Below are 25577 nucleotides of genomic sequence, written 5' to 3' on the forward strand. Positions count from 1 at the left end.
AGAGGGCAAAAACATATGTTTGCTATCAGTGGTTAAAGCCACAAGAATTTTATTTTTTTTCTCTCAGCTAGCAATTGTGCTGTTGCTGTATCCGTGTAGAAGCAGGGGTCACAGAGTGATTTAACCTGTAATCAGCAGTGACAGAGAATTAAAAAGCTGTATAGAAAATAAACTTGATTTAGTTGAATTGGGTGGGTTTGGGGTCTGTTTTTTGGTTTTTTTCCCCAGAGGTTGAGATGCAATTTTTGGATGTTTTCTTTCAAATAAAGTATTTCTCCCATTCTACAAGGGAAGAAATTAAAATTACCAATTCTTGAATGAATACTTCTCATACCTCTCCTGCTTTAAGGGCAATAGGAGTGATGCTATTTTCCATTCTTTTTAATGGCAAATCCAACCAAAATTGCTCTCCTTTTTCAAAATCCTCTCACCCAGATTGCAAACTTGTCTTTTTATTGGCAAGAACAATCTGTGTTGGGAGAGAGAGATACTGAGGAGTTTTCTTTGTGTTTGCTTTTACTTAAAGTACATTCCAGGCTGAAAGGATAGCATTTATGTAAAGTGTATAGGCTTTGAGTCCAGGCTGAAATGTGTGTTCAGATTGTGTTCCCTTAATCCTGTTTAAGGAAAGAGAGGAATCATGCACCATCAGATTAATATTGATTAAATGTCAGAAGGATTATGAAAGAAACATACTGTACACTTACCAAACACTAAAATCAAGTTTAAAAGTGTGGCAGATTTATATTTTATTTCCTAAGTGCCCTCCCCAGCAGATCTGTTTGAAGCTCACATAATATTCTCCATGATAAATTTCCACTGTATATTCCCACTTCAGGTGCTCCCCTGAGTTCCTTTGCAACTTTGCACAAGAATGCTGAGAGGAGCTTCAAAGGAATTCAGTGATGACATTGCTATTGTTGAGCTGCAGGAAAAGTGCTGAAGGACCCCAAAACTAGTCAAGAAGGAAATATCTAGAGGTCAGCATAAGCTGCAGCTTCTTCCTGTGTCTGTTCTCAGTTTGGGTGTGAGCTCATCTGCTCTGTTCTGTTATTCTTTTTATATTCCTCTGATAAATGACCTGTGGCAGGGAGGCTGTTGAAGATGGTACAGGCACACACATCACTAATGACCCACTTGCTCATCTCTGAGCTTGCAGCTCATAACTTTGTCTCCAAGTTTTCCAGTTTAAAATCCGGGCTCCAGTGATTTCTTGGGACTCTGAGTCAGAGAATTGTTTTTCCTCCACCCAGCAGGGCTGGAGTCACAAGGAGTTCCTTTCTGGCTTAACTCAGCCAAGCCCAGTGCCTAAGGCTTGGCTCACTCCCTGTGTGCACACAGTGCCAAGATCAAGAGCTAAAAATAATCTGTAATAAAAGCAATGGAATCCATTTTTTTAAAATTATATTACATTTTTATTATAAACACTTTGTTGATGCTGCACATGACCTCATTATTGCCCTTATTATTCAGGATTTTTTGCCTGCCCTTAAAAGAACAACTCCCCAACACCTAGACAAAAAAGGAAGACAGACAGACCTTTGCAATGAGCTGCTTTTGTAGGATCCTGGAAAGAAACGTGAATGAAGCTTTATGGCTTTTGTTCAATGTGCTGGCTTAACCTAACCAGGCTATTATTGGACCCTGAAATAGAGCTCTTATTGATTTCAGATTTAATGGGATTCAAGGGGAGCAACAGCAATTACTATGCTCACCCATTTAAAAACATAAATTAAGGATGAATAAGGCTTTTAAAGCTTGGAATTAGAAGAAGCAGTCACAAATAATTTTTACCTGCATTGTATTGGATTTACTTCCTGGGCATCTGTTTGCACAGACTTTCTGAGACTGTCACATATTATCTGATGAGACCTGCAGAGGAGAGAACCTCCTCAGATGGGTGTTTTCATGAACAAATTGCTGAATGTGTCCTGATCAATAAGTGGGAATAAAAGTAGTTTATGGAGACTAACAGCACACTATACATTGCCTCGTGACTTCAGCTGGAAAAAAATCACAGCAAGTCCTTCTCCTTCCCCCCATTTACACAGTCCTGCATGAGGCAGAGCACTAAAGACAAGATACACTAAGGCCAACTTTATCACCAGGTTCATCACAGGCCTCTGAGACCCCAGTTTCATTTGAAAGCAGTGATGTACAACACTAAAGGTGTGCTGCAGGTCTGTAATTGTCACTAAAAAAATACAGGGTGAGAAAGAAATGTGTTGTCTGAGAAGAAAAAAGGGAAGTGGGGAGTAGCCAACCAGGTGTATCTGCACCTGAGTGGAAACCTGATGTGTCCCTGCATTCTGCTCACCCCCAGGAGCTGCTCAGCTGATTGTCACCTACCCTTGATGGCAGGAGCATCAGTTATCAGTCTGAAAACACCTCTCATTGCATTGCATTTGAGCTCCTCTCTGTTCCAGCAGAGAGCAGGGGAGTCCAGAGCAGGTTTAGTGCAGAGGGAGGGGATGTGATCAGTGTCTTGTCACAGTGGCTGGGTCCCAGCTCTGGCCAGAGGGAGCAGGGGTTGCCCTTGCCTTGGCACAGGGAAGGTGCCAGGACAGCTCAGGTACTTCTGCAGCACACAGGGAAAGCAAGAGGCAGCTGGAAAAGCTGAACACAAATACCTGTGTTCCTCTGCTTGGATGCAGCTCCCAGCTGAGATTTCTTTCTTGGGGCATTTGTGCTCCTCCATTTCCCAACCCTAAAACTGGACTGGAAATGTTCTCTTGCCATGACTCTTGATTTTTGTTCTTGAATGACGTGAACACCTACAGAGGTCTTTGACACCCCACACCTTATTCACTGCAAGGGGGGAAAAAAGCCAAAAAAGCCAAAACACTCTCAGAGTGAATCTTTATGTGATTCAAAATACTTTAGGTAGATCCTGTCATATGCTTTATAAGTTCCAGACTGATTGTGTGGAATTAAGTTATTGGGCAGAGAACCAGCTAATGGAAACACATTGATGAAATCATTTTTGAGGGACATTAAATGGGACTTAAAATAAAGCTGAAATGGCTTTATGGATTTTTCAGTCAAACTGTTTATGAACATTTATCGGTGGTAAATTACACAGTGTCAGAAGAGGGAATCAGTATAACAGAAGCTTCTCTGATATAATACTGTGAGAAAGAATAATTTATTGCCTAGGGATGTACAGTACAGTGTGTTTAAATACTAATTATATTATTGTTTTCTTCTGTCTTTGGCTGATTGCACATAAGTTACCTTTAGAAGCAGGAGAAAGTCTCATATGATGAAAAAAAATTCAGCACTTTGCAATGAAATTGAAATTTTCTGTACGCATTTTTCATGGCAGATAGAAAATGTTTTACGAACAGATAATTCAGGAAGCAGAAATTTTGTTGTACAATAATAAATGTAGGTTACATTTGCTTTATCCTCAGTAAAAGAGGAAGAGGGAGAGAGCAGCTTTGATTGAAAAGGGAGATTGTAGCAGCAGATTCTTGAACTGTTGGAGGTGTTTGTTAATACCATTTGCCAAAACCCATCATTTCTCAGGTAGAGGACAGTGAAAATAAGCCTAGAGGAATGCAAGACTAGAAGGAAATTGCTGGTCCTGAAAATATTGTCTCTTGGTTCTGAGACACCAGATCTTCCAGTCAGGAATTTGTCAGATCTGTCATATTGTGTGTCCCATCTAAGTGAAAAGCTGCTCCCATTGTAGCTCCTCTTTTGCCTAGAAAACCCTCACTTTCCTTCCCAAATACACTCAGCACCAGTTTACTGCACTCATATGAGCTCTGGCTCTCGTATAAACTTTGGCTTAGAGCCAGTGGTTCTTTTCCCTGTGTGTTGTTTACCCTCCTAATGTATTTATGCTCAGCATGAGTATCCTTCCTCAGCACATCATGCTGCTCAGCTACAGAGCCAAGTCCTTCCAGGATTCTTTTGTAGGACACGCTTCTCTTTGTGCAGTCCTGAGAGTTTTTCCTCTCTGTACACTCTCCTTGCTGGGGATGAGCAGGGGGGACACACAATAGTTTGAGGATTCACTGATTATTCTTAAAATTATGTGATTTCCTTTTTTAGTGTGTTCCTGGTAGAGTTTCTTCTTGCCTTTCAGTTTAATGTCATGTTTTCCTTCCCTTTGACTCTGTCACACTGCCATGAATCATGAGTAGCACTCAGCTTTTGTCCAGGGATATTATATCTTAGAAGTCTCCAACATGTAGAAGAAATTTTTACTAATTTCTGATTTCATTTGTTACTCCATAACATCCCAGTTTTCCTCAGCAAAGCCAGAATAGCCCAATTCAGTGACAACAGCAAATTTCCCTCAAACTTTCCTTCCTTCTTTTGCCAAAGCCTTGAGTCACAGTTGGATTCCATGATCTTCAGAGCCTTGTCCAAGATCAGTGATTCTGTGATCCTGAAACCACTGAATGAGGTCACTTCCTCCAGCCCTCACTTCCAGCACCATCCAACAGTGATGCTGTCAAAGCCGGGCTGGGGACTTCCACGGTGGCCAAAAGCCAAACTTTGACACAAATATTCAGTGGAGCTGAATTAGTTCAAGGCAGTTTCTCCCCTTGGGAGCTGCTGATCCCCCAGGCAGAGGCTGAGACTCTGCAGTGTAGAATAGAGGGGGCTGGAGGGATGGGGAATGAGGTCCAGAAAATTCCCAGTAGCACAGAGAGAAGAGGATGGTTCTTTACTGAAATCATCAGGCAGCGAGGTGAAACCAAAGGGAGAACTTCTCCAGAGTGTTTCATTCATCCCTGCTGCAGAAGGGGGACACAGGGTGAGGATTAGGTGAGGTGAGGAAAGTTTATCCTGTCTCTGATGAACTGTCTGTGCCAACCCAGCTGCTGACAGAGCCAAGGGAGGGATGTCTCAGCCCTGGTCCCTCAGCATCCCCTCGTGGCTGATGTCCTGCTCAGTGACAGGGACAGGTGGCCCTTTGGGAGATCCTGTGTCATTAGAGAAGAATATTAAGGAATTAGACAGTCAAGGCAGGAAGCCTTACCAAGGCAGGGAGCATTTGCTTCTACTTCAGATCAAAGGAGAGAAACAGAAGGGTTTGGAAATCTCATTCCTGTTCCCAGAGCATCAGGGACTTTTTAATGGATCTGGCAAGAAGGGAAATGGGAAAAGAGGGTTTGAGAACTGTGTAGGGATGGGAAAACAAGAAAATGGAGGAAACAAATACCCAGCTTTTTATTTTCAACCTTCTTGAAATGACTGCACTGGGGTTTTCATTGACCTTGTTTCCAAAGTTGCTTCCTGCATTTAAACTAAGCAATGAAAGCCTGGAAAACCCCAAGTTTAGAAATAAGTTAAAGTTTCTCCTTATTCTGCAAGCACTTCTGGTTACAGGCAGGTAGTTATTTTGAGCTTTGCATGACTTGAGAATCCGACTTAAGGTGTCTAAAAATTAATTAAAATACTCAGCATAAAGTCACCATTTAAGCCATGTGGGTGGAAAGGACAAGAACATCTCTCCAGCTGCTCCTCCTCATCTTCCTCCCCTCAAAAATCGCTGTTCTGTTATGCAGATAAGTGCAGGCTGGATGTTTTGCTACATTTCATTGCAAAGCCAAGGCAATGGTGTTGGATAAAGCAGAGATTTAAATCATTTGGAAACTGTTGAGAGAGGACAGATCTGATAGTAACAACCTTCATGGTTGGCAAGTTACAGCTGCTTATGACAACTTGTAACAATGAAAGCTTATAGTAAAGTTAAAAGCTAAATATCTGTATTGTCCCACAGGATCAGCTTCAATCCCCAAGTGTAAAGCTTCAAACTTTAGGCTGCTTTTATCATCTTGGAGCTTACTTTGTTTTTCTCTGGGTTAGAAAGAGTTGGGGAGTATTTTATAAATGTTAGAGTGCTTGTTTTCGTTCTGATTTTTTTTTTCTTTAACACAGCAGGACAGCTTAGTTAATTTATTTTAGTGCAAATAAAGTGTAGCCCTACTGCAGCCATAGGTGTTTCTCACTTGTGGCAGCAGTTACAGCAGGATGCTGTCGTGACATGTTTTGGACCATCTCAGAACATCTGTTATTTTGTGATGATGACTTTCAAACTGCACACAGGGAACGGTTACAACAGCACGTGTTAGGACTGCTCTCAAACAGCACAGGTAGAACTTTCCATCAGGATCTGTAGTTTGTACCAATAATTTTATCAGCCTAAAATCTAAAGAAATTAAAAAAAAAAAGCCCCAGCACTGTCTGCATGCTGACACTGAAATTGCTGCAATGCCTGCAGGTAACGAGTGACTAATTGTTCACAGCGCTTCTGAAAGCAGGACCACAGGTTTAAATTTGAGTATATAGGTCATACCTTCTCATTGGCTTGGCAGCTGTATGTTGGAGAACAGGAACATTAATTTATAGTGCTCTCTGTGTGTGAGGCAGTTAGTGCCACTCTCAGCTGTGTTTTAATTGGGAGTTTCAGTGGGAGCAGGAACGTGATGTTCTGCAGCACAGAGTCGATGACAGCACCTGGGGACTCCTGTGCTCCAACTGACTATTTTAAAAGTAGAAAAGGTTCAGGAAAAAAAAATTAAAAAACAGTGAGAAGTCCAGAGGATTTGCTTCACAGTGATTGATTCAGAAAGCCCAGAACTTCCCAGAGAATCAGAGCAGGCTGGAGGGGTTGGGTCACCATCAGTGTCTAACTAAAGTCTCCTCATGCAAGGCTGGTTAGCACATGAGGACTTGAGAAGATTCAGTGGCTGAAAGATGAAGTGAGACCATTTCAGATTAAATGCACATTTTAAATGAGCACATCTAGTGGAAAGGGTTGCCAGAGGGTGGCAGGGATTTGGTTTACAGCAGTGATATGAGGAGAGCACATCTTTCTAGAGAAGAGAGAAGGGCTTGATCACAAAATATGGACCCAGTTCGGGGATGGATGGGTGAAATGGCTCAACTGGGATGGACAGGTGGCCATGAAGAGGATTGCAGTGGTCTGGAACTTGGACAAGCAGTTCATAGCACCCAGAAGTTCTGAGCCCTAAAGCCAGTCAGCAAATGGGCAGTGCAGCTTCCCTATTGTCTCTGAGAGAAGGGGGAACGGGCAGAAGTTGAACAATTTCTGGGTCACACATGGACTGGTGGCCAGGCTGGGACTGGAGCAATCTGCTTGTGCTGCCCTGCATGAGGGATTGCTCCCTCCTTTTCCCCAGGCAGGAACACAGACTGGAGAGGTGCTTGCAGGGATCAAGTCAAAATTTGCTTTTCTGCCTTGAGTATCTCTGAGAGCCCAGCGAAAGAAATAATGTTGTAACAGGTTCTTTAATGAGGGTGTAGCTGGATTAGATGCCTGGTTAGCAAAGGGTGTCTTTTCCAAGCTCCCTGCATCAGCTGGGTCAGCAGACTCCCCCAAGGTCAGGGTGCAAGCACTTTTCCAGCCAGAAGTGAAGTTCACAGGCAAATCAAGGCAGCCCATTGCAGATGAACAAGGTCTGGCTTTTCTGGGGACAGAAGGGATGTGCAAGAAAGACACGGGGTCAGGCAATGGGTTAAATTGCACCTAGGTATGATTTGACAATCACTCCCCTGATAACAGCTTATAATGCTTACAATTTGTCTTCTGTTTTGTTTTGTGATTTCAGGAGCAGAAGGCACAGTGTTCCCTAAATCTATAGAAACTCCCAATGTCAGGGCAGACCCCTTCAAGGAACTAAGGTAAACTTTGGAATATGGTTTAATGGTAACTCAGTGGAGCCTTGTTGGAGTTGTGCTTACTGCTGGGCATTATTTCTGCTTTTGCATAAGAGCTTGGGGATTCTCTTTGGAGGGCATCACAAGAGAGGATGCCATGGGAGAGAAGGGACCTGCCATGTTTACATGTGATACAACCAAACTGAAGGCAAACACAGGTCGTGAGAGCAGCATTTCTGCTCTGTGACATGCTCTGCATACCCTGGGCTCAGCATTTGGAAAAAAAGAGAGTAATCTTTTCCTGGTTGTGCAGGGAGGCTGACGCTGTGCTGGATCACAGGGAGCAGCAGCAGGCTAAAGGATAATGCTCTGCAGTATGATCTGTCCTGCAGAATTGCAAACCCTCCCTGACCCCCACAGGGCACAGCTGTGCACATCTGTACCTGCAGACACTTTCAGAGGTGTCCCTTGCTGACAGCATTGTGCCAGCACAGCCCCTGGGAGCCAGCTCTGCCCTCAAGCTAAGGCCAGGCATTGTATTTATTTTATTTTTTTAAATAATTAATTTTTTTTTAAAGTGTGGCACTACAGGTTAACTTGGATGACTAGTCTCTGAAAAGATAGCAACCATATGGCTTATAAATTATTGACTGACTCTCCTGATATCTCCTGACCAAGGGTGCTGTAGGGTATGCCTCAATACTCAAATTATCCCTCCTTAGGAAAAAAAAGGAGAGAAAAATATTTTAAAAATTTAAAAAAAAAAAATCAGAAGGACATTTTGTCCTTAAATCTTGGGTTGCCAACTCTCCTTTGCTGGAAGGTGCTGGGGATGGAGCAATCTTGAGACTAATCACAGGACATAAATTATTGACTGAATCTCCTGATATCTTCTGACCAAGGGTGCTGTAGGGTATGCCTCAATACTCAAATTATCCCTCCTTAGAAAAAAAAGGGAGAGAGAGAGAAATTTTTTTTTTAAAAAAATTAAAATAAAATACCAGAAGGACATTTTGTCCTCAAATCTTGGGTTGCCAACTCTCCTTTGCTGGCCAGGGCTGGGGATGGAGCAATCCTGAGCCAGCTGAAGTTGAGCACAAGCCCTGCAGGTTCAGGGGGCTGAGACAGAGCCCCTCTCATGATTCCCTGGGATAGCTGTGGCCCAGCTAGGTCACCAGGGAAGATGAAGAATATCCCATCTGCCTTCCCCTGGCTCTGTCTCTATTTAGAAATCCTCTAATTGTTGCAGTTTCCCACTCTGGGATTGTCTGTCAGCCAGCAAGAGCAGTGGAGGTGTGATTGGGTTTGTTATGGAGCTTTGTTCTCTTCCTCCAGACTGTCACTTCAACCCAGCCTCATGGTTTTCCCACCTTGGGTCTTCCTTGAAAAAAAAGAGGAAATGTGGTCTTTGCTCACTGGCAGGGCAGCTGCTGTGGGGAAAGGAGATGTGAGAGCAGGGAGTGCCAAGCAAAAAAAGGCACCAGCAAAGGGATTTCTAGGTGATCTCCAGGTGACAAAGGCTTTCTGGCACAGCCTGTGTTTACTGACATTTTCATTAAAAAAAAAAAAAATAAAAAGCGAGATTATGGTTAAAATAGCATCTCCAAAATTCCAAAATTTACAAAACCAGGTCTTGAGCAGTGCAAAAGAGATGGAAGATTTAGGTCCAAGTTTGTGATTATTTAGGATTTTTCTAAAATGGGAGGGGAGAAAAATCCAAATAAGTGTAGGATGTTGTATTGGAGGGAAAGAATGTGAATTAAAAGGGCCTTAACCTGATTGACTATGCTTCTGTTCCAAAGCAAATTAAGCTAAATGAAATTGAAATGAATTAATGGCAGTATCCATGCAAGGGATTGATTTGGCACATTTGATCTGCTTTAAATTCATATTGTTATTTCACTTGTTTTGTGTGGAGAACTGTTAGGTGTCTGATTTCCTTTTGAATTAGTGGATGGGGTGAAAAAATCCTGTAAAATCTGTTGGGGGTTTTGTATTACTATTTTTTTTAAAAGGACTATTATTGAATAGAATTTACCTGAGGGGAAAAAAGTCTCACAAAGTCCTAAAATATTTTGTGTGCTTCTGACAAGTTTATCTTGGCAAAAATAAATGTTTTTACAGCATTCTGAGAAGAAAAGAGCCAGTGGTGGCAGTGTGTAGGGAAAAGCAAGTTTTTCCAAATGCTCTGCTCCCCAAATAAACCCATCCATCTCTCCCTGCATGGTGGATCAGTGGCTGCTTCTTAGGTACAGCAGTGCCTTTTGGGGGCAGTACAGAGTTAATAGTGAAAATAATCTTACTCTGAGGGGAGATTTGTTTGGTTCCTTCCCATTCTGATAGCAGTGTGTGTGCATGAGGTGTCCTTCTTGCCTGTTTGCAAAGATGCTGCAGTGAAATGGGGCTGGGTGAGATGGGCCCTGAGCTGTCACACATGGCTGGGAAAGCAGCAGTGGGATCATGCACTCAGTAGCTGCCTTGCCTCTAAAAGACCTTTTTCTGCAATAAATAGTGCTTTCTGTCCTGCTCAGGCTGAGGTTCTCAGGTGGAAAGTGCACATCCAGCTGCTGCAGGTGTCCCCAGGCACCACCAGCCTCCCCCTTTACCCCAAACCAGGGATTTTTTGTGATCCATTGGTGATTCTCCCTGTGCTCTTGTCAGTGGCCACTCCTGTTCTTCTGCCAGATTGCAAAATGAGGTGGCAGCGACTGTTGCTGTCACAAAGAGAGGAGACCAGCTGCTCCTGTCACACCTGGGAGTGTCACACCAGGACACCTGGATGTCCTCCTGTCCTTCCTCCCCTCCTGGACAGACAGACTGACACCCCAGCTGGACGGGCAGGACGTGCCACTCATCTCTGCTCCTGCTTTTCCTCCTGTGTGCCCCAGGCCTCCAGTCACAGCTGTGTGTCACCACAGCTGACACTCTCCAGGTGACAGGACCCTTGTTCTGCCATTTGGCTGAGGAGTGGGCTCCATAATTCAGCTGTAAATCAGCTGCTCTTTAAGGTGCTCATTGTCCTGGTGATCCTCTTTGCTCTTAAAACACTTTTGCAGTGGTTTAGAAGGAGAGAACAGAAAGTGGGAATATGTGCACAGCCTTTTCCTAACATGCTAAGCTCATCTCAAGATCCCAAGAGTTGGTTTTGTGCTTGTTGGAGCCAACTCTGACTTTGCTGCAGACAGACTCACATTTCCTAAAACCCTCCTGCTCTGTGTCCACTGTGGTAGGAGTGCCAGAGCTCATTAATGTCTTGTTTAATGCAGGGTGTAATTAACAGCACATTTCCTTCCTAGGCTCTAGAATATTCTTTAATAGCAACCTAAAAACTAGAATGGTTGGCAAATTATTTGGTTTGCTTCTGTGAACTTTTTCATGTTTTTACATATTTAAAGTAATTGAAGACTTATGAATGTATCTGTTGTTGTTCACTGGGCTCTAAACTGGTCAAAAGCTGTAAAAAGGAAAGCAAACAACTCCAAATTATTTTCAAATACTTGAGATGTTTAGCACTGCCATCTGGTATCGTCCCAAAATAGTTTAGGGGGAGGACTTTGTTTGGACATTGAAATATTTGTACTCATCTGCATTGAAGCTTTTTAAAGCAGGTTGGTGCCTTTGACATATGGTAATGTGATTGCTTATGTATAAAAGTTGAATTCAATATGACCTTTTCTCACTGGATTATTTGAGTAGCACCCAAGTAACTTGTCAAGAGCCTGCCTTGAGAACCTCTCCTTGACACTGGCAGGAATCACCTGCCTTTTTCTATTTACATTCCTCCAAAAAACAAATACATGCCAGAGATGCTAACAGAGATTGTCCATCAAACACCAGATCAGCACTCTTCAGAGGTGAGGGATAAAGGCTGGACTAGCCAGTGAATAAGGAAGAAGGAAACAGTTTGAGGGGAGGGGATTAAAAGGTGGGTGATGAAATATTAAAAAAAAGCATCAGGAAGATGCTGTTAAAGTGCCAAGTGCTGGAAGCTGGGGACAGGGTGGGGTTGGAGCAGAGCTGCCTAAAGTACCAGTGTCCAGGTCGTGCTGCAGCTTGGAAACCTGCTTTAGGGTATTTCTGTTCCCAGAGTTAAATAACAAGAAGTCAGACAGCATGAAATTCTCTCCATGAGGGGCAAGCACACACCTGGAATTCATCCGCAGATATTGTGGATTGGAAATGCAGTAAATCACTCATCCAAGACCAGGAAGGCGAGGGATAACTGTTTTTTGACTGTTTTTTCTGCAATGCACAAATATAGTTAAGGGAGAATTAATCCCTTGGGCTTTAAGGGGTAATTTTTGGCTAAAGTTAATTATGAAGCACTGAAAGCACAAAATGGCAGATGAAATGTGTTTGCTGTTTGATTTTATTAGTGCAATTCTGCCTCACCACATAGAGTACTGAACTATCCAAATAGTCCAAGTGAGACCTATTGTAACAAAAAACAATTTAAATACAGTGCTGAGCTAACGTAACAATACTCATTTTGAAAAACAGGAATTCTTACCCAGTTAAGGTTTCTCTCAGCTGTGTTTCACAAGGCACCATAGATAAATAGGAACACAAATAATATTTCTGTCAAAAACCAATTACATTAATAATGATTAAGAGGAGAAAAATTAGAGGAAATGCGAAAAATGAATGGTATAAAAGAGGAAGCAATTGGTGAGAAATGAAAGTCATTTAAAAAGAGTAATGTATGATACTGAAACACTGTTTAGTTCCCAGTGAACACTTGTGGATTCCTGTGAGGTGTCAGCAAGGGGGAGATGACCAGATGTACAGTGCTGGTGTTATTTTCTGATTGATTTCCCAGCAGGGATACAATTTATTTCTCTGTTATGCCAGTGCAATCCCAATAATTTTAGTACTCCTACCATCTTAAAAGACAACAGGTTTTCCTTGGGATGAGCTTTACCTTCCACACTGTAACAGATATAACTATTTTCAGTTATTTTCAGACTGGTTGAATGTATACAGCCATCTCCACTAAAGCCAACACAAATCTACTCATTTACAACTAAAAGGAGACACCAGGTTCCTGGTTTCTAAACCTCAAGCTGATTTCAGTGGCCTTTGGTGAGTTCCTTTTGAAAGACAAAGATCCTCATTTTCTGGTTGAGGACACCACATCTGACCTAGCAATTATCCCATGGCATCCAAGGCTTCCTGAAACTCTTGCTGTTGGAGAGACTTTCCCAGAGCAGAATTTCACACTGATCTTGCAGCCAGAGCAGAATTTCACACTGATCTTGCAGCCACTTTGCTTTAGTATTTTGTCCTGTTGACATCCCTTCAAATCTGCTGCCTGTTTGTCTCTTACAAAAGACAAGCCACAGCCCTTCCAAACCAAAGGCAGACTTTCCACAGCTTCTTGTGTGCATAAATATAAATATATATTTATACCACTAGATATAAGGGTTGGGGTTAAGGAACTGAGGATTGCTGGGGCTTTCCATCTGTTAAAGTATCTTGCAAAAAGGAGGAGAGAAGGGTTTTTGTTCCCTTTCCTTAACCCAGCAAACCTTCTCTTAATGGCCTTCCTCTCTTTCCCACCCAGTACCAGGAAGGGTGGAGTAAGCTCTTGGTGTCCTTTCCTTCCCTGTTTTCAGTGGGTGAAGCCTCAATCTGGATGAGCTGCTCAGGAGGCTCAGTCCTGGGAAAAGTAGAGGTGTTAGTGGGGATGTGCTGATTTATCCCAGCTGGATAAACCATGGCTGTGCCCTGTTCCCTTATCCCAGCTGGATAAACCATGGCTGTGCCCTGTTCCCTCATCCCAGCTGGATAAACCATGGCTGTGCCCTTTTCCCTCATCCCAGCTGGATAAACCATGGCTGGATAAACCATGGCTGTGCCCTGTTCCCTCATCCCAGCTGGATAAACCATGGCTGTGCCCTTTTCCCTCATCCCAACTGGATAAACCATGGCTGGATAAACCATGGCTGTGACCTGTTCCCTCATCCCAGCTGGATAAGCTGTGCCCTGTTCCCTTATCCCAGCTGGATAAACCATGGCTATGCCCTGTTCCCTTATCCCAGCTGGATAAACCATGGCTGTGCCCTGTTCCCTTATCCCAGCTGAATAAACCATGGCTGGATAAACCATGGCTGTGCCTGTTCCCTTATCCCAGCTGGATAAACCATGGCTATGCCCTGTTCCCTTATCCCAGCTGGATAAACCATGGCTCTGCCCCTTTCCCATTGCTGCTGGTGGCATCTCTCCACAGGCAGATCCTCTTCACAGAGGACTAATGGATGGTGAAGGCAGGAAGGGCAGGAAGGGGTTTTGGACTCAGTGTATTGCTGAAGTAAAAAAAAATCAGGAAAAAAGGCAAAGCAGCTGGAATTGGTGGTGAAGCAGCCTGCAGTGTGTGCTGGGGTCTTGCTCTGTCCCTGTGCTGCTGGCACGTGTGGCTGCAGGAGCCAGCACATTCCATCAGAGCTGTGTGGCCCTTCAAGTGAGAACAGGAGTGGGAATAGGGAAGGAAAGGGTAGATTTCTAAAGGAAATTGCTGCCAAACAGCATTGCATATGGGATAGAGAGCAGTGGAAATATCCCTCTTGTTTGCTGGTTGATGCACCAAAAGATGTGGGAAGATACTCAAGGTTCATCTTCTGCACATAATTAAGTAGCACAGTTACAACTGGAGCAATGGCTCCAGACAGAGACCAGTTTAGCTTTTCCTGGGCCCTGGGTAAACCCCAACAGCTGGGTTCATTATTCTCCCTCTGCATTTATTCTGTAGGGGTTTCCTAACACAAACAAAGTCTTTTCCTGGGAGATATTAATCGTCAGTCCTGGCTGTTATCTCAGATTGAGTACCTTTGCTGTATACAAGATCTGTATCCTGCCTAGCTGCGTTGTGCCCAGGTTTGTCATTAGCTTTCAACAGCAGAATGTCACCTGCTCCATAATCAGAGCATCCATCTGACCTTCGAGTGCTGCTCACAGAGATGTGTGAGCCAGAAATCCTCTGGGACTCGAGAGAAACCCCATCCCTGTGACCAATCTGTACAGTCAGATGTGCACGTGTACCCATCTGAATAACAAAAAAGTCAGTTTGTTTGGCTTTTTTAAACTCCCTGTGCAGCACACCGCTAACCTTGAGTAGAAAATAGATGCTAATAAATGCGAGGTCTTAAAAATGTGAATTATGGCCATTTCACACTCCACAGCAGACTCACACTGGTGAAATGGCTTCATACTTAATTACAATGCTTGTCCTTCTCTCAAGTGCAGATGACATTCCTCAGATAGATTTTGCAATGACATCTGTGGAAATAAGTTGTGAAACTAATTAGTTATTCATATAATACAGAATATTGACTACACCCTGATGAAAAGGATGTGGTGACACATCTAACATGATGTATCTGTCGAGTAGGTTAGTCTGAGGTGGTATTTCTGGAAGGTCTTACAGAAAATGATGAAAGTACCACTTGGCCTCTGAAATGCAGATGTTTATAGAAAATGTTGCCTTTCATTTCCATTTTGATAATGGTTTAGGGGGACTGCTGTGCCCTGGAGTGACACTGTGCCCTGGCAGCAGTACCTGGCTTCAGGCTCTAAGGACCATTTTTGGGGTGCCAATTATAGAAAAAGTCTGCAGGTTCTTACAGCAATCATTAGGCCTCTACCCAGAGAGATGGGCAAGGAAACTGTTGGGGTTTTTTTCAGTGCAAACTGGGCAATGTTCTCCTTGCTGCTGTTCCCTAGGGCAGTCAGGAGATGCTGCAGCAGGAACCAGTTGGTGCTGCTGCTCGGGGATACAGCATTTGTCATGCTCTGGGAAAGGCCCAAAAACCATTCTTTTATCATAACATTTGTACTTGAGATAGAGCTATTTGTACCAAGGATATTGAGCATGAAATACAGAAGTAAATAGAAAGTTGGCAAGGAAAGCACCTTGCTCACCTATCACTGTGATCCCAATCCTTTGCAAATACTGTGATATTTAGGATGTAATCATATTCAAAATGACTGAATAGCTCAGAAGAGAAGGAGATTTTCCTTTGAACACTGTTCTTATCTTAAAGAAATGAGAGGAATGTAATCCACTGAACACCATGTTTGCTTTTGGGTAGAAAAATACATGGTTTTCTTTAATACTTCTCTCTATCCCTTCGTACGTCTCTCCAGCTGTGCATCACATATTTCTAAAACCCCAAGTGAAGAGCAAAGCAGGCAAAATAAAAATCTTTGCCTTATTCAGCAGTCAGTACCTGCTTTTAAGAAGGAATATCTCCCTGCTAAGGCTTCACCTGTGAGCCTGGGAGCTGTCTGGCAGGCAGAGCTCCCCATTCCCACTCTGCTGAGCCCAGCACAGCAACCACAGCTGGGATTTCACCTGCTGAACTGCAGCAGTCCAGACCCAGCTTCCTGAAAATGAGGCACTGAACACGGACTTCTCATTAACCTGGATCAAAATAAGGAAGGACAGTTCAGACACTTCACTGCCCAAGTGAGGAGTTCCTCAGGGTTTTGTTTCCTACTGCCCTTTGCTGGTGCCAGAGGGTTTGGCTGGGCCACAGCAATAATGTTTATTAGTTTGAGTGAGGTACTTGGAGCTACAGAAGTCCCCTGAGAATAAAAAGGACATTTTTACAAATACACTAATTGTACTTCAGGCTGTAGTCAGGAATCAATAGCTGCTGCATAACCTTATTAAAGAGAGGAGAAATATGTGTCCACAACTGCAGTGGGATCCTTCCTTTTGAAAGCAGTGTTTTGTATATATTTATTAAGAGAAATCACAAATATTCACCGTGCCTACAGAATTTTTATTCTGAATTTGTTTCATGTGGAATGGAGTTGCTTTCTTTAGGCCAAACAGCAGTAGCTACGTCCTTTCATCATGAATTGATTTTATCTTTTTCATGTGCAGTGACTGCCCCTGTTCTGCTTCTCTTGTGTATTCTGCAGTATGGATTTATCCCTTGGCTTATTGGGGCACCTCTGGCTGTTTTGAATTGTAATAATTTCTGGCCAAATAGCTGAGTTCACACTGTAGGAATGTCACTCCCAGCTCTGCAGTGGTGTGTGGACCCAGCACGTGGCTCAGGAGAATCCCTTCTTAAAGAATGACCAGCAGCCAAACCTGGTCATTCCTTGCTGACCCCTGCACAGTCCATAGCTGCTCCTCTGGTCTTTGCTTCATCCAGAATGATAAGAATATTTTATCAGAGTGTGAGCATCAGCTGTGGGCTGCCCTGCCCTTCCTGGGCTCAGCAGTGTTGCCTGGAGGAGGCTGGTGACCCATCCTGCACCTTGTGCCTGCTGTGTGCTGTCAGGGGAGGAAATGGAAATGCAGAAGCTCCTTTGTGCTGGCAGGTGGCTCCTCTTTCTCATCTCCAGCTTAGGAGTGCTGAGAGCCCACGGATTTCACAGCCTCATCTCCAGGTTCTGCTGACAACTCTGAAGCTGGCAGTCCCTGCTCTGCTTCCCAGCTGAATTGCTGTTGGAGTGACTCACTGTAAAAAAGGAGAATTTTTGGGGCCAGACTTGTGAAAGCACCATGTTAAAGGTGGAGCATTGGTTTGACAGGCAGAGTGGCAGCCACCATTTCATCTGTCCCAGAGTTGTGAATACACACCCCAGTGCACACACACAGCCTTGCTGGCAAGGAAAACAATGCCCTGATTCACTTCAGCTGCACAAGAACATCTTTGGATAGAAGAAGTCTTAAAAAAAACCCAAACTAAAAGCTTTTCTTTCACATGGTGCCATGTGGCTTCAGGGAGGAGATGAAGCAGAGATGGGATTGCACCCAGCAATAGTCAAAAAGCAGATGAGTGGCCTCAGGAAAGCCTGAAAAACACAGAAATACTGTTCAGTTCTGCAGAGAGGAGGAGCAAAACCCCAGGGTGGGGGCAATAGGTGCAGGAGGAGAGGAGCTTTGCTTAGGCAAACAGGGATGAGTGTTGGGATCTTGGGACCTCCTGGCAGTTCCTCCTCCAGCTGAACTCAGCTGCAATTCTCTGTTTCTGGTGTTGAGTTCATGAGTTATCTCCTGCCTTTTGCAAAACAAAAAGAAAAACACATTCTCTGCCTTCTTGCCTGGTTCCATGTCATTAAGGAAGGCTGGCTGAGGACGTGTTTATAAAGTGGCACAGGGGAATCAAACAAGAAAGTAAACTGAAAAACCCCAAACTTTGGCCATCAAGGATCATAAAAGAGGTTGTAAAGCAGAGAGGAAATGGTCTCCTGGTGAGCTGGAGAGCAGCTGATAGGGCTGGATAATGAGGGGATGCTGCTCTAAGGAGATGTTCCCTGCCAGTGAACTCAGAGAAAATCTGCTTATATTTGATATAATAAGGGCAAAAAGCAAGACACAGAGAGTTTACACTGCTAGTGGTGAAGTGTGTGGCAGTGATAAAAATATGTCATGTTCTGTCCACTTCCTTAAGTATTAGCATTTTACAAGACAGAGAAAGAAGTAAAGTAAAATGTCAATTTAGGGTTTTTTTATTAAGGATTTGCTGTCTTAACTTTAATGAAGGAGTAATAAATATAAATGGATATTAATGGAAGGTTATTAAAGCTGTCTATTTTGATAGAAAATATGCAGTATCTTCTCCTGAAATGCCAGAGGTTAAAGATTATTATTGCTTCCTAAGGTTTCTGAAATTAAATTTTCTCTCTTATGACCCAAAAGGTATGATTGAAAATGTGTGCATGTGAAATGGTTTGTAATAAATTCATGTTGCAATAAAAATCTCTTTAGAAAAACAGGATTATCTTACAAGAATCGACTGAGGAGCTCTGACTAAAGAGGGAAGCTTTTTTATAAACCATTTTGGAAACTCAAATGCTGCCAGAAGGATCACCCAGAAAGCCACAGGAACTTGTGAAAAGGTTCTGAGCTTTCAGCCTGAGGTTGAAACCCAGAGTGCCCTGGGTTAAAAACTGTCTTTAACAGGATCTTTTCTGGCTTATACACTTCTAATTAATTACAAACGACATTTCTGACAGAGCCTCTTAGGGTACAAAAATAAAGTCCTTCATAACTGCTGTTTGCTTCTCTCTAAAGCCCCCAAACCTCTGAGTACCAGATAATCAGTTCTTGTTCCCCTGGAGCAGAAGGATCTGTGCTAAAGCACATTGCAAAAGCCATTCCCAGCTGTACAGTGCCAGGAGATTTGGGCAATTCCTCTCTGCTCCTCCCCAAATCCAAACCCGTGGGTGCAAGTCCTACTGCAGGCACTGGATTAATTCACTAAAGCTTTTTTTTGAACCTTGGCAGTGTGGGGTAACCACTGTGGTGTTGGTGTGACTAATACCAGGCTGAGATCTGCAGGCAGAGCCTTGCCTTTATTCAAAGAGCAGTTCCCATGAAGTCCCAAGGTAATGATGGCCCAACACAGCACATTGTGTCCCTTGGTCACTTCTGCATAATTCACTTCAGTATAAATGGAGATTCGTGGAAGGTGATTAAAGCTGTTCATTTTGATAGGAAATATGCACTGCCTTCCCCTGCAATGCCAGAGGTTAAAGATTATTACTGTTTCCTGAGGTTTCTGAAATTAAATTCTCTCTCTAACGACTCAAAAGGTGTGATTGAAAATGTGTGCTTGCAGTCACACTGTGTGCAACCACACTGCATGTGGAACTGCAGAATGCACATCTGGAAACAGGAGCTGCACATCTGGAAACAACCCAGCTCCTGAATTCAGCCCTGGGACTTAGCCCGGGTCTTAGCCCATCTGTGCCCTGTATTCCTCCATAAATGCTCAGCTTTATCTGAAATCAAATTGATTCTATCAAGAAGAGAATATTTGGTTGTTTACTTAGGCTCAGTTCCTCATCTCTACCCCTGCTTAATCCTTTGCAAAAAAAAACCCCAGTCTTACTGAAAACATCAAGGGCAATGCTGCTAAAGAGAAGGAAAATGGAACACTAAATCTCTCCTAGTTCCTTTCCTGTTCTTCTCTGCTTAGCATGTGACAAATTTTCTGTAACACTCACTAAATATGTTGATTTTATGGGTTCTCAGTTGAGCAGTAGGGCACCATTTAATCTCTCCATCGCTGGGCATTGTGCTGAACACTGAGAGAGGACCAAGCAATGAATTTGTCAGAACGTTTTGCAGAGCTCTAAGGTGCAAGGCATTCAAACAGCATCACACCAGGAGTCTAAATCTATGAGTCTAGAGGTTAGTTACAGATAGACAGAATAAATCAAGCAATAAAGGATGCCTATAAAAAAGGGATGCTGCCTTTTAAATGAAGACACCTCAGACTTCATCATAAACCTCTGACATATATTCAGTCACTGCTTGCTGTCACAGTCTGAAATATATTTGAAGGTGCCTGCATATTTTATGCTGTAACCTCTAATAAACACATGCACATTTTCAATGATGTTGCATCATACCTTGTGAGCTGAAGTGACTTGAAAGGGGAATCACTGCCAGGGAAATGGCAGCTCTGCAGGCAGAGGTGCTCAGAGACACATGAAAATGTTTCTGTGACTCACACAGCCTGTCAAAATGTCCATGCAATACCAAAGAGAGTTTGGTTTCATAACCACCCCTTTGAGGAAGCTCTCCTCCAGCTGGATGCCAGTTCCCAGTTTCCCAGTGAAGCAAAGCACAATTCCCTCAGTGTCTGGCCAGGCTTTGGGAGGTTCCAGCTTTGGCCAACCTGCCAGTGGGACTGTCCTGCAATAAACAATTCTGCAGCAAAATAATTGCTGGGTTTGGTTTGAATTTCCAGGGGGAAAAAACAAAGCTCAATATAAACAAAAGCAACATCTGGCTGCACTTCTAAAGCAATGAAAAGCAAAATCAGCCTTCAAAAGCCAGACTGAAATTTCAGAACTATAATGGTTTTCTTGCTTCTCAAATGGAGATTATGACTCTCCTGAAAGAACAACTGCAAGACTTATGCAGGGCAAATACTTAAAATTGACCATGCCTTAATTTTTTAGTGTCTGTCAGGAATTAATGGTGTGGCATTGATTTATGGAGCTATCCAGGCTACTTCTGCAGAGCTCCCTTCTTTTCAGAGATAAGTATTCTGGGAAGCTGCTGGTGTGTTTGTTATCCATCAGGACCCGTCAACCACTCTCCATATGGTTTGCTGCAGTCAGAAAAAGGCAAAATTCTTCTTAAAAGTGTCATTTTCTACAGTTCAAGAAGTGCACTTTCTGAGAGATGGATTAACAGTAAAGCGGAGGAGGCAATAATTATTATTAGTCTGTATTTCAAAAAGTAACTGAAGACGTTTGAGCACCTGAGAGATTAATATTTTTAATCCTTGATTTTTCCAAGTAGGATTGTCCACACTGTATAAATTATCAAGGAGTCACAAGCTAGTAATTTTTAAAAAAGAATTGGACAATTCTGGCATTTCCTACAACCTGGAAAAAGAAAAATAGAGGAACCAAATGCAGAAAAAATAAAATAGCTGATGCTTTAAGTGCTTGTGGTCAGTATAAGAATGTGCAGAGTTTGCAAATCTGACTCAGCTACTTGAAAAATGATGGGATCTACTTTCAGTGAAAGGCTGAGGCATGGAGAAGAGACTGGGATGATCAATTATCCCATGAGAACAGTGCAGTGTCTCCCCGTGGCATGCCACCAAACTTCTCATAAAAACCATGTAATCTTGGCTTCAAAGCATGCCAGCATTACCCTGCTTTTTTAACTGATCTATGCAAATATGTGTAAGTGCTGTATGTAAGGGAGAAGTGATGCCTTGGACTTGTTGCATTATGGGCTTATCTGTCTTCTGTTGGCATTAAAGTTGACATGGTGCCAAACTCAGGAGAGTTTAGATATGTAAATTGGAGAGTTTGGAGAGTGTACAAAGTGTGTGGATGGGTAGAGTTGGTGTTGCTTCCCTTCTGTGTAATTACTGATTTATCTTGGATGGCAGAAGAGGTATTTTCCATTCCAAACCTGAATATACTCACAGAGGGTGAAGCTGTTGTGTTTGTGAGGGTTATAGCTTTGAGGGAGGGATCTGTTGGTGATGCTGGATTTGTCCCTGTGTAATTTCCCTTCTCCTGGGCTGTGTGGGGCCCTGGTTGCAGGGGAGTTGAGGAAGCTGTGAGGATGGACAGGCAGTGCCCCCACCAGCCTCAGAAACTGCCATCAGCACAGCTCAGCTCTTCCTGCTCTGCCCTCAGCCCATACAAATATTCCTGAGCTGCTTTTATACATACTCAGCCCACCAGCACATGTCTGTGTTTTCCCTGAAACTCCACCATTTCTTTTATTGAAATAGGAGAGTTTGGAGCTATTTAAGTTTTGTTTGTGTATTCACAGCACAGTGAAAGTGAGAGCTGGGTATCACAGCTGCAGGGCAGTCTGCATTCCTCTCCCTGAATCCATGTGCAATGGGATGCCAGAGGTGTCCTATTTCCACACCAAACTCCCTGACAGCCCTCAGCACAATGCAGAACACTACAGAAATAACCACACTGGCTTTGGAACAGGGACAGTCCTGCTAGCCTGCAGCTTTGGATGGTTTAGCCTCTTGTGTCCTGCTCCAGGTGGAAACATTCCCCATGGATCAGCCCTGCCTGCTCTGAGCACTGCTCTGCTGTTCTGCTCCTCAGCAGTCAGTGGTAACTCTGACATCTCCAGCAGTAGAATTGCCTCAGAAGAGCTCATGGTCTCATTTGCCAAGCCTAGTGCCTAAAGTGTAGCCCAGTTCACTCTCTCAGTGGAAAGCAAATAGAAAAATCATTTTCGCAGTGCCCAGCAATGTTTATCTTGCAGGTTGGCTGGCCTGCAGTGACATTAGAGTCCCCAGAGCCTCTGAACTTAATGATTTCCAGTTGCTGCTTGCCTGCTTGAAGCAATCCTAGTCCAGCCTCCACTGTGTTCCTCCTGCCAGTCACTATGGGAACAGCAATCAAAGCTCATATTTATGGCTCTGTAGATGTCCAAGGTCACGGAGCACAGGTCTGGTGGGAACAATTAAAACAGACCTGTCCAGTTATATCTCTTTAAGCTCTCCCCACATTACACCTCTAACTAGAGCAGTAAAGTTAAAGCAGCATGACTGTCAGGATGTGGCTGCTTTTTAGAAGATATCCTTTACAGAGATAAAGACACTGAGGATAATGTGGAAGCATGCTAGCAGTGAGGTCAGCATCACTGGATAAAACCTTTCCCAGGTTTCCTTCCACATCCATCCATGGCCAGAGCTGTGCCCAGCAGCCCTGGCAGGTGTTCCCACTGGAGCAGCTCAGCTCTCTGCAGATCCTGCCTCATCCACCACAGCAGCAGCTGGGATGGAGTGGTCTGAGCTCCTTTGGACAGGCAGAGGGTGTTTACTCTGGTTTGGGGGGTTTTGTTGTTTCAGTGGTTTGCCCTGGGTACTTCATTGCTGCCATCACCTATAAAGCAAAAATGGCAAATGTGCTTTTTTAGAGTAACAGCAAATGCTGTTTACTCCTGGTGACTTGCTCAGTGGCAGAATACAGGTGGAAAAAAAGGGCTGCAAGAATAATTGGAATAAGATGGAGAGAAAAGCTGCAGTGAAGTTAATGTCTGAGGGAGAGAGAAGCAATTATTTGGCAATTTCCAGGTTTTGTAAGAGGCAGCTGTTTCTCCATTCCTGTCTCAGCCAGGGTCACTTCCTATTGAGGGCCCTGTGTGATGGCACTCATGAGGCATTGTCTGTGTTTTATTGTGTCTGGGGATGGAATAGGTTCCTTCCCTTGAGCGCTAATGGGGTTTGTTACATAAGAATGAAAATCATTTGGGTCAGACGATCCAGCAGCAGGTACCACATGGAGGTGAGGCAGAGTTACCTCCTTCTCATGCAGTGGGCACAGAAAGATGCAACCCCAGAATTTCAGGAGCAGGCCAGCAGGTGTGTGAACACCTCCACAAATCTCCAGGCTTTTTTAATAGTCACATTATATTAAATATATTCCCTTCTAATGCACAGCTAATTGAGTTTGGGTAGCCAGGGCATGTTTAATTAGTATTTTCTTACCTAGGATTAGTTTTAAATGCTATAGATGTAAGAAGTTCCTTACTGTGCACAATGCTGTTGAGACAAAGCTGTGTCCCAAGCAAATAAAAAAAGGCAGAAGGAGAGCAGGCACAATGTGCTGGGGTGGTGATGTGCAGCAGGGCTGGGGCTCAGGCAGGACAAAACCAGATGGACCCTTAATAGAAAATTTCTGTTTCTTTGAAATAGAAATACTCATGCCAGAAAACACTGGGGTGCTGGGATGGTGCATGGACATGGGAATGCATTTTAGAAAAGCAGCTCAAAAACTGACATTTCCATTTTAAAGCTTTTCTCTGGCAAGATTAAGCAGTTCCTTGGCAAGTGGGTGCACAGCCATGGGCTGGGGTTGTGGGTTCTTCACCTTTCATTCTCCAAGCTTGGATCCAGCCTGAAAAGTTGCATTTTGCTGTCTAGGCAACCTTAAAGTCTGACTGTGAAAAATGAAAAGAAACATCAGAAAATCTTTATCATTGATGTTGAGAACATTCCTCATCCATCATGAAAAGGGAAAACAGGAGGTAAAGGCTTCATGTGCCTCCTCCCTGTGAGGAAACTCCTCTGAAGAAAGTTTTCTGCTGTGTTTCTGTGATACAGATATGTAGATTTTCTGAGCTCTGTATGGCAGGCTTGAGAGGCAGTGTCAAAACAAGAGATGTGTTAGGCTGACTCATTGCTGTGCTTTATCCCAGCTGGGTGAGATTAACAACTGGGAAGTGCTACTGGGTTGGACTGGGAGGTCCAGAACTGGCTCCTCAGTGTGGTGGGTGGGCATGACACAAATGTTCTTATTGCCTTGGGACCAGCAAGGACTGGATTCCCTGTTCTGGAGCTGGAAATAACTCCTGGCTGCTGGGCTGTGGGGGTGTGACAAGGAATGTGCTGTCACCAGAGGGGTAACAGGCCAGCCTTGGCATGGAGCCCTTCCCTGCTCTGGGGAGCAAGTGGCATTTTGCAGACCTGGAGGATTGGCACCTTCAAAGGGCAGAAATCAAGATATCTCTCACACCTTTTGCTTCAAAGAACAGGAACACCCCACCTTTAAGGAGCAGGGAAGGCTCCAGCTCCTGCCCTAGGTGGGTGGCTTTGGTTAATGACACAGGGGAAGAACACAGCAGTAATTTTCACTGGGAAGGTTTTAGAAGTGATGGCCCCCCATAAAAAAATCATCCACATTCCAGTTGCACTGGAAGAATCTGAACAGAGTTAGGTTCTTGCCTGTTTGATTTTTCCTCCTGTTACCTACCAAGCAGACAATCAATAGTGTTAATGTGACTGCTGAGAGGTGCCATGAGGGTGCAGGCAATTCAGAAAAAGCAAGGCACTCCAGGAAAAAAAAAAATTATACCTTGCTGCTTTGATCATTCTTGGTTTCCAAGACCATAAAAAAACCCCCACAATTCATATTTTTGTCCTGCAGTGTTTCTTCATTATTATTATTTTGTTTGGCTGTGCAAAGGGAGAATTAAGGCTGATTTTAAGGTTCAATTTCCTTTCTCTTGTTGTGTTCCCAAGGTAACTCTGTGGAGTTCTTTTAAGGGCAGTGCTTGGGAAGTCAGTGGGGTGAGATCTGGGCACTGAGGGCATTGCCACCTCCCAGCACCAGCTGGGGAATTTCCTTGTGGAGGTGATGGCTCAGGACATGCTTTGCAGCAGAGGAGGAATTCTGTAAGGAAATTTTCCAATGAGTTGGCTTGGATACCAGGAAAAATCAGCAGCAGACAGTTCCTGTTTCAATTTGCTGTGTTGGGGAGAATTATTCCTCCTGGGCTGTGCTGAGCCATCTCCACCAGGCTGCAGAGAACCCAGGGACCAGGATGGGCTCACAAACACACTCAGGGCTGGAATTGAACCCCAGTGCTTCAGCCACAAAGCCAGCTCTCCCACCTGGCTGTCTTTTCAAAATCAAAATAAAATAGGGCAAAATATATTGAAAATCACAGCCAAAAGTGTGTTCTAGGA

The 25577-nt window shown here is 43.7% G+C and overlaps 1 protein-coding gene across 6 annotated transcripts in view; it reads left to right on the plus strand.

Moving 5' to 3' along the window:
* SGCD (sarcoglycan delta) overlaps positions 1-25577 on the plus strand; it is a 315825-nt gene that overhangs the window by 272407 nt on the left and 17841 nt on the right. For all 6 annotated transcript variants that reach the window (XM_033073245.1, XM_033073248.1, XM_033073249.2 and 3 more), the window contains one exon: positions 7593-7665. In XM_033073245.1, the coding sequence (XP_032929136.1) occupies positions 7593-7665 (73 nt within the window). The remainder of the gene's footprint in view (positions 1-7592; positions 7666-25577) is intronic.

This window comes from Catharus ustulatus, chromosome 15 (assembly GCF_009819885.2).
Source record: "Catharus ustulatus isolate bCatUst1 chromosome 15, bCatUst1.pri.v2, whole genome shotgun sequence".
NCBI classification, from domain to species: Eukaryota; Metazoa; Chordata; class Aves; order Passeriformes; family Turdidae; genus Catharus; species Catharus ustulatus.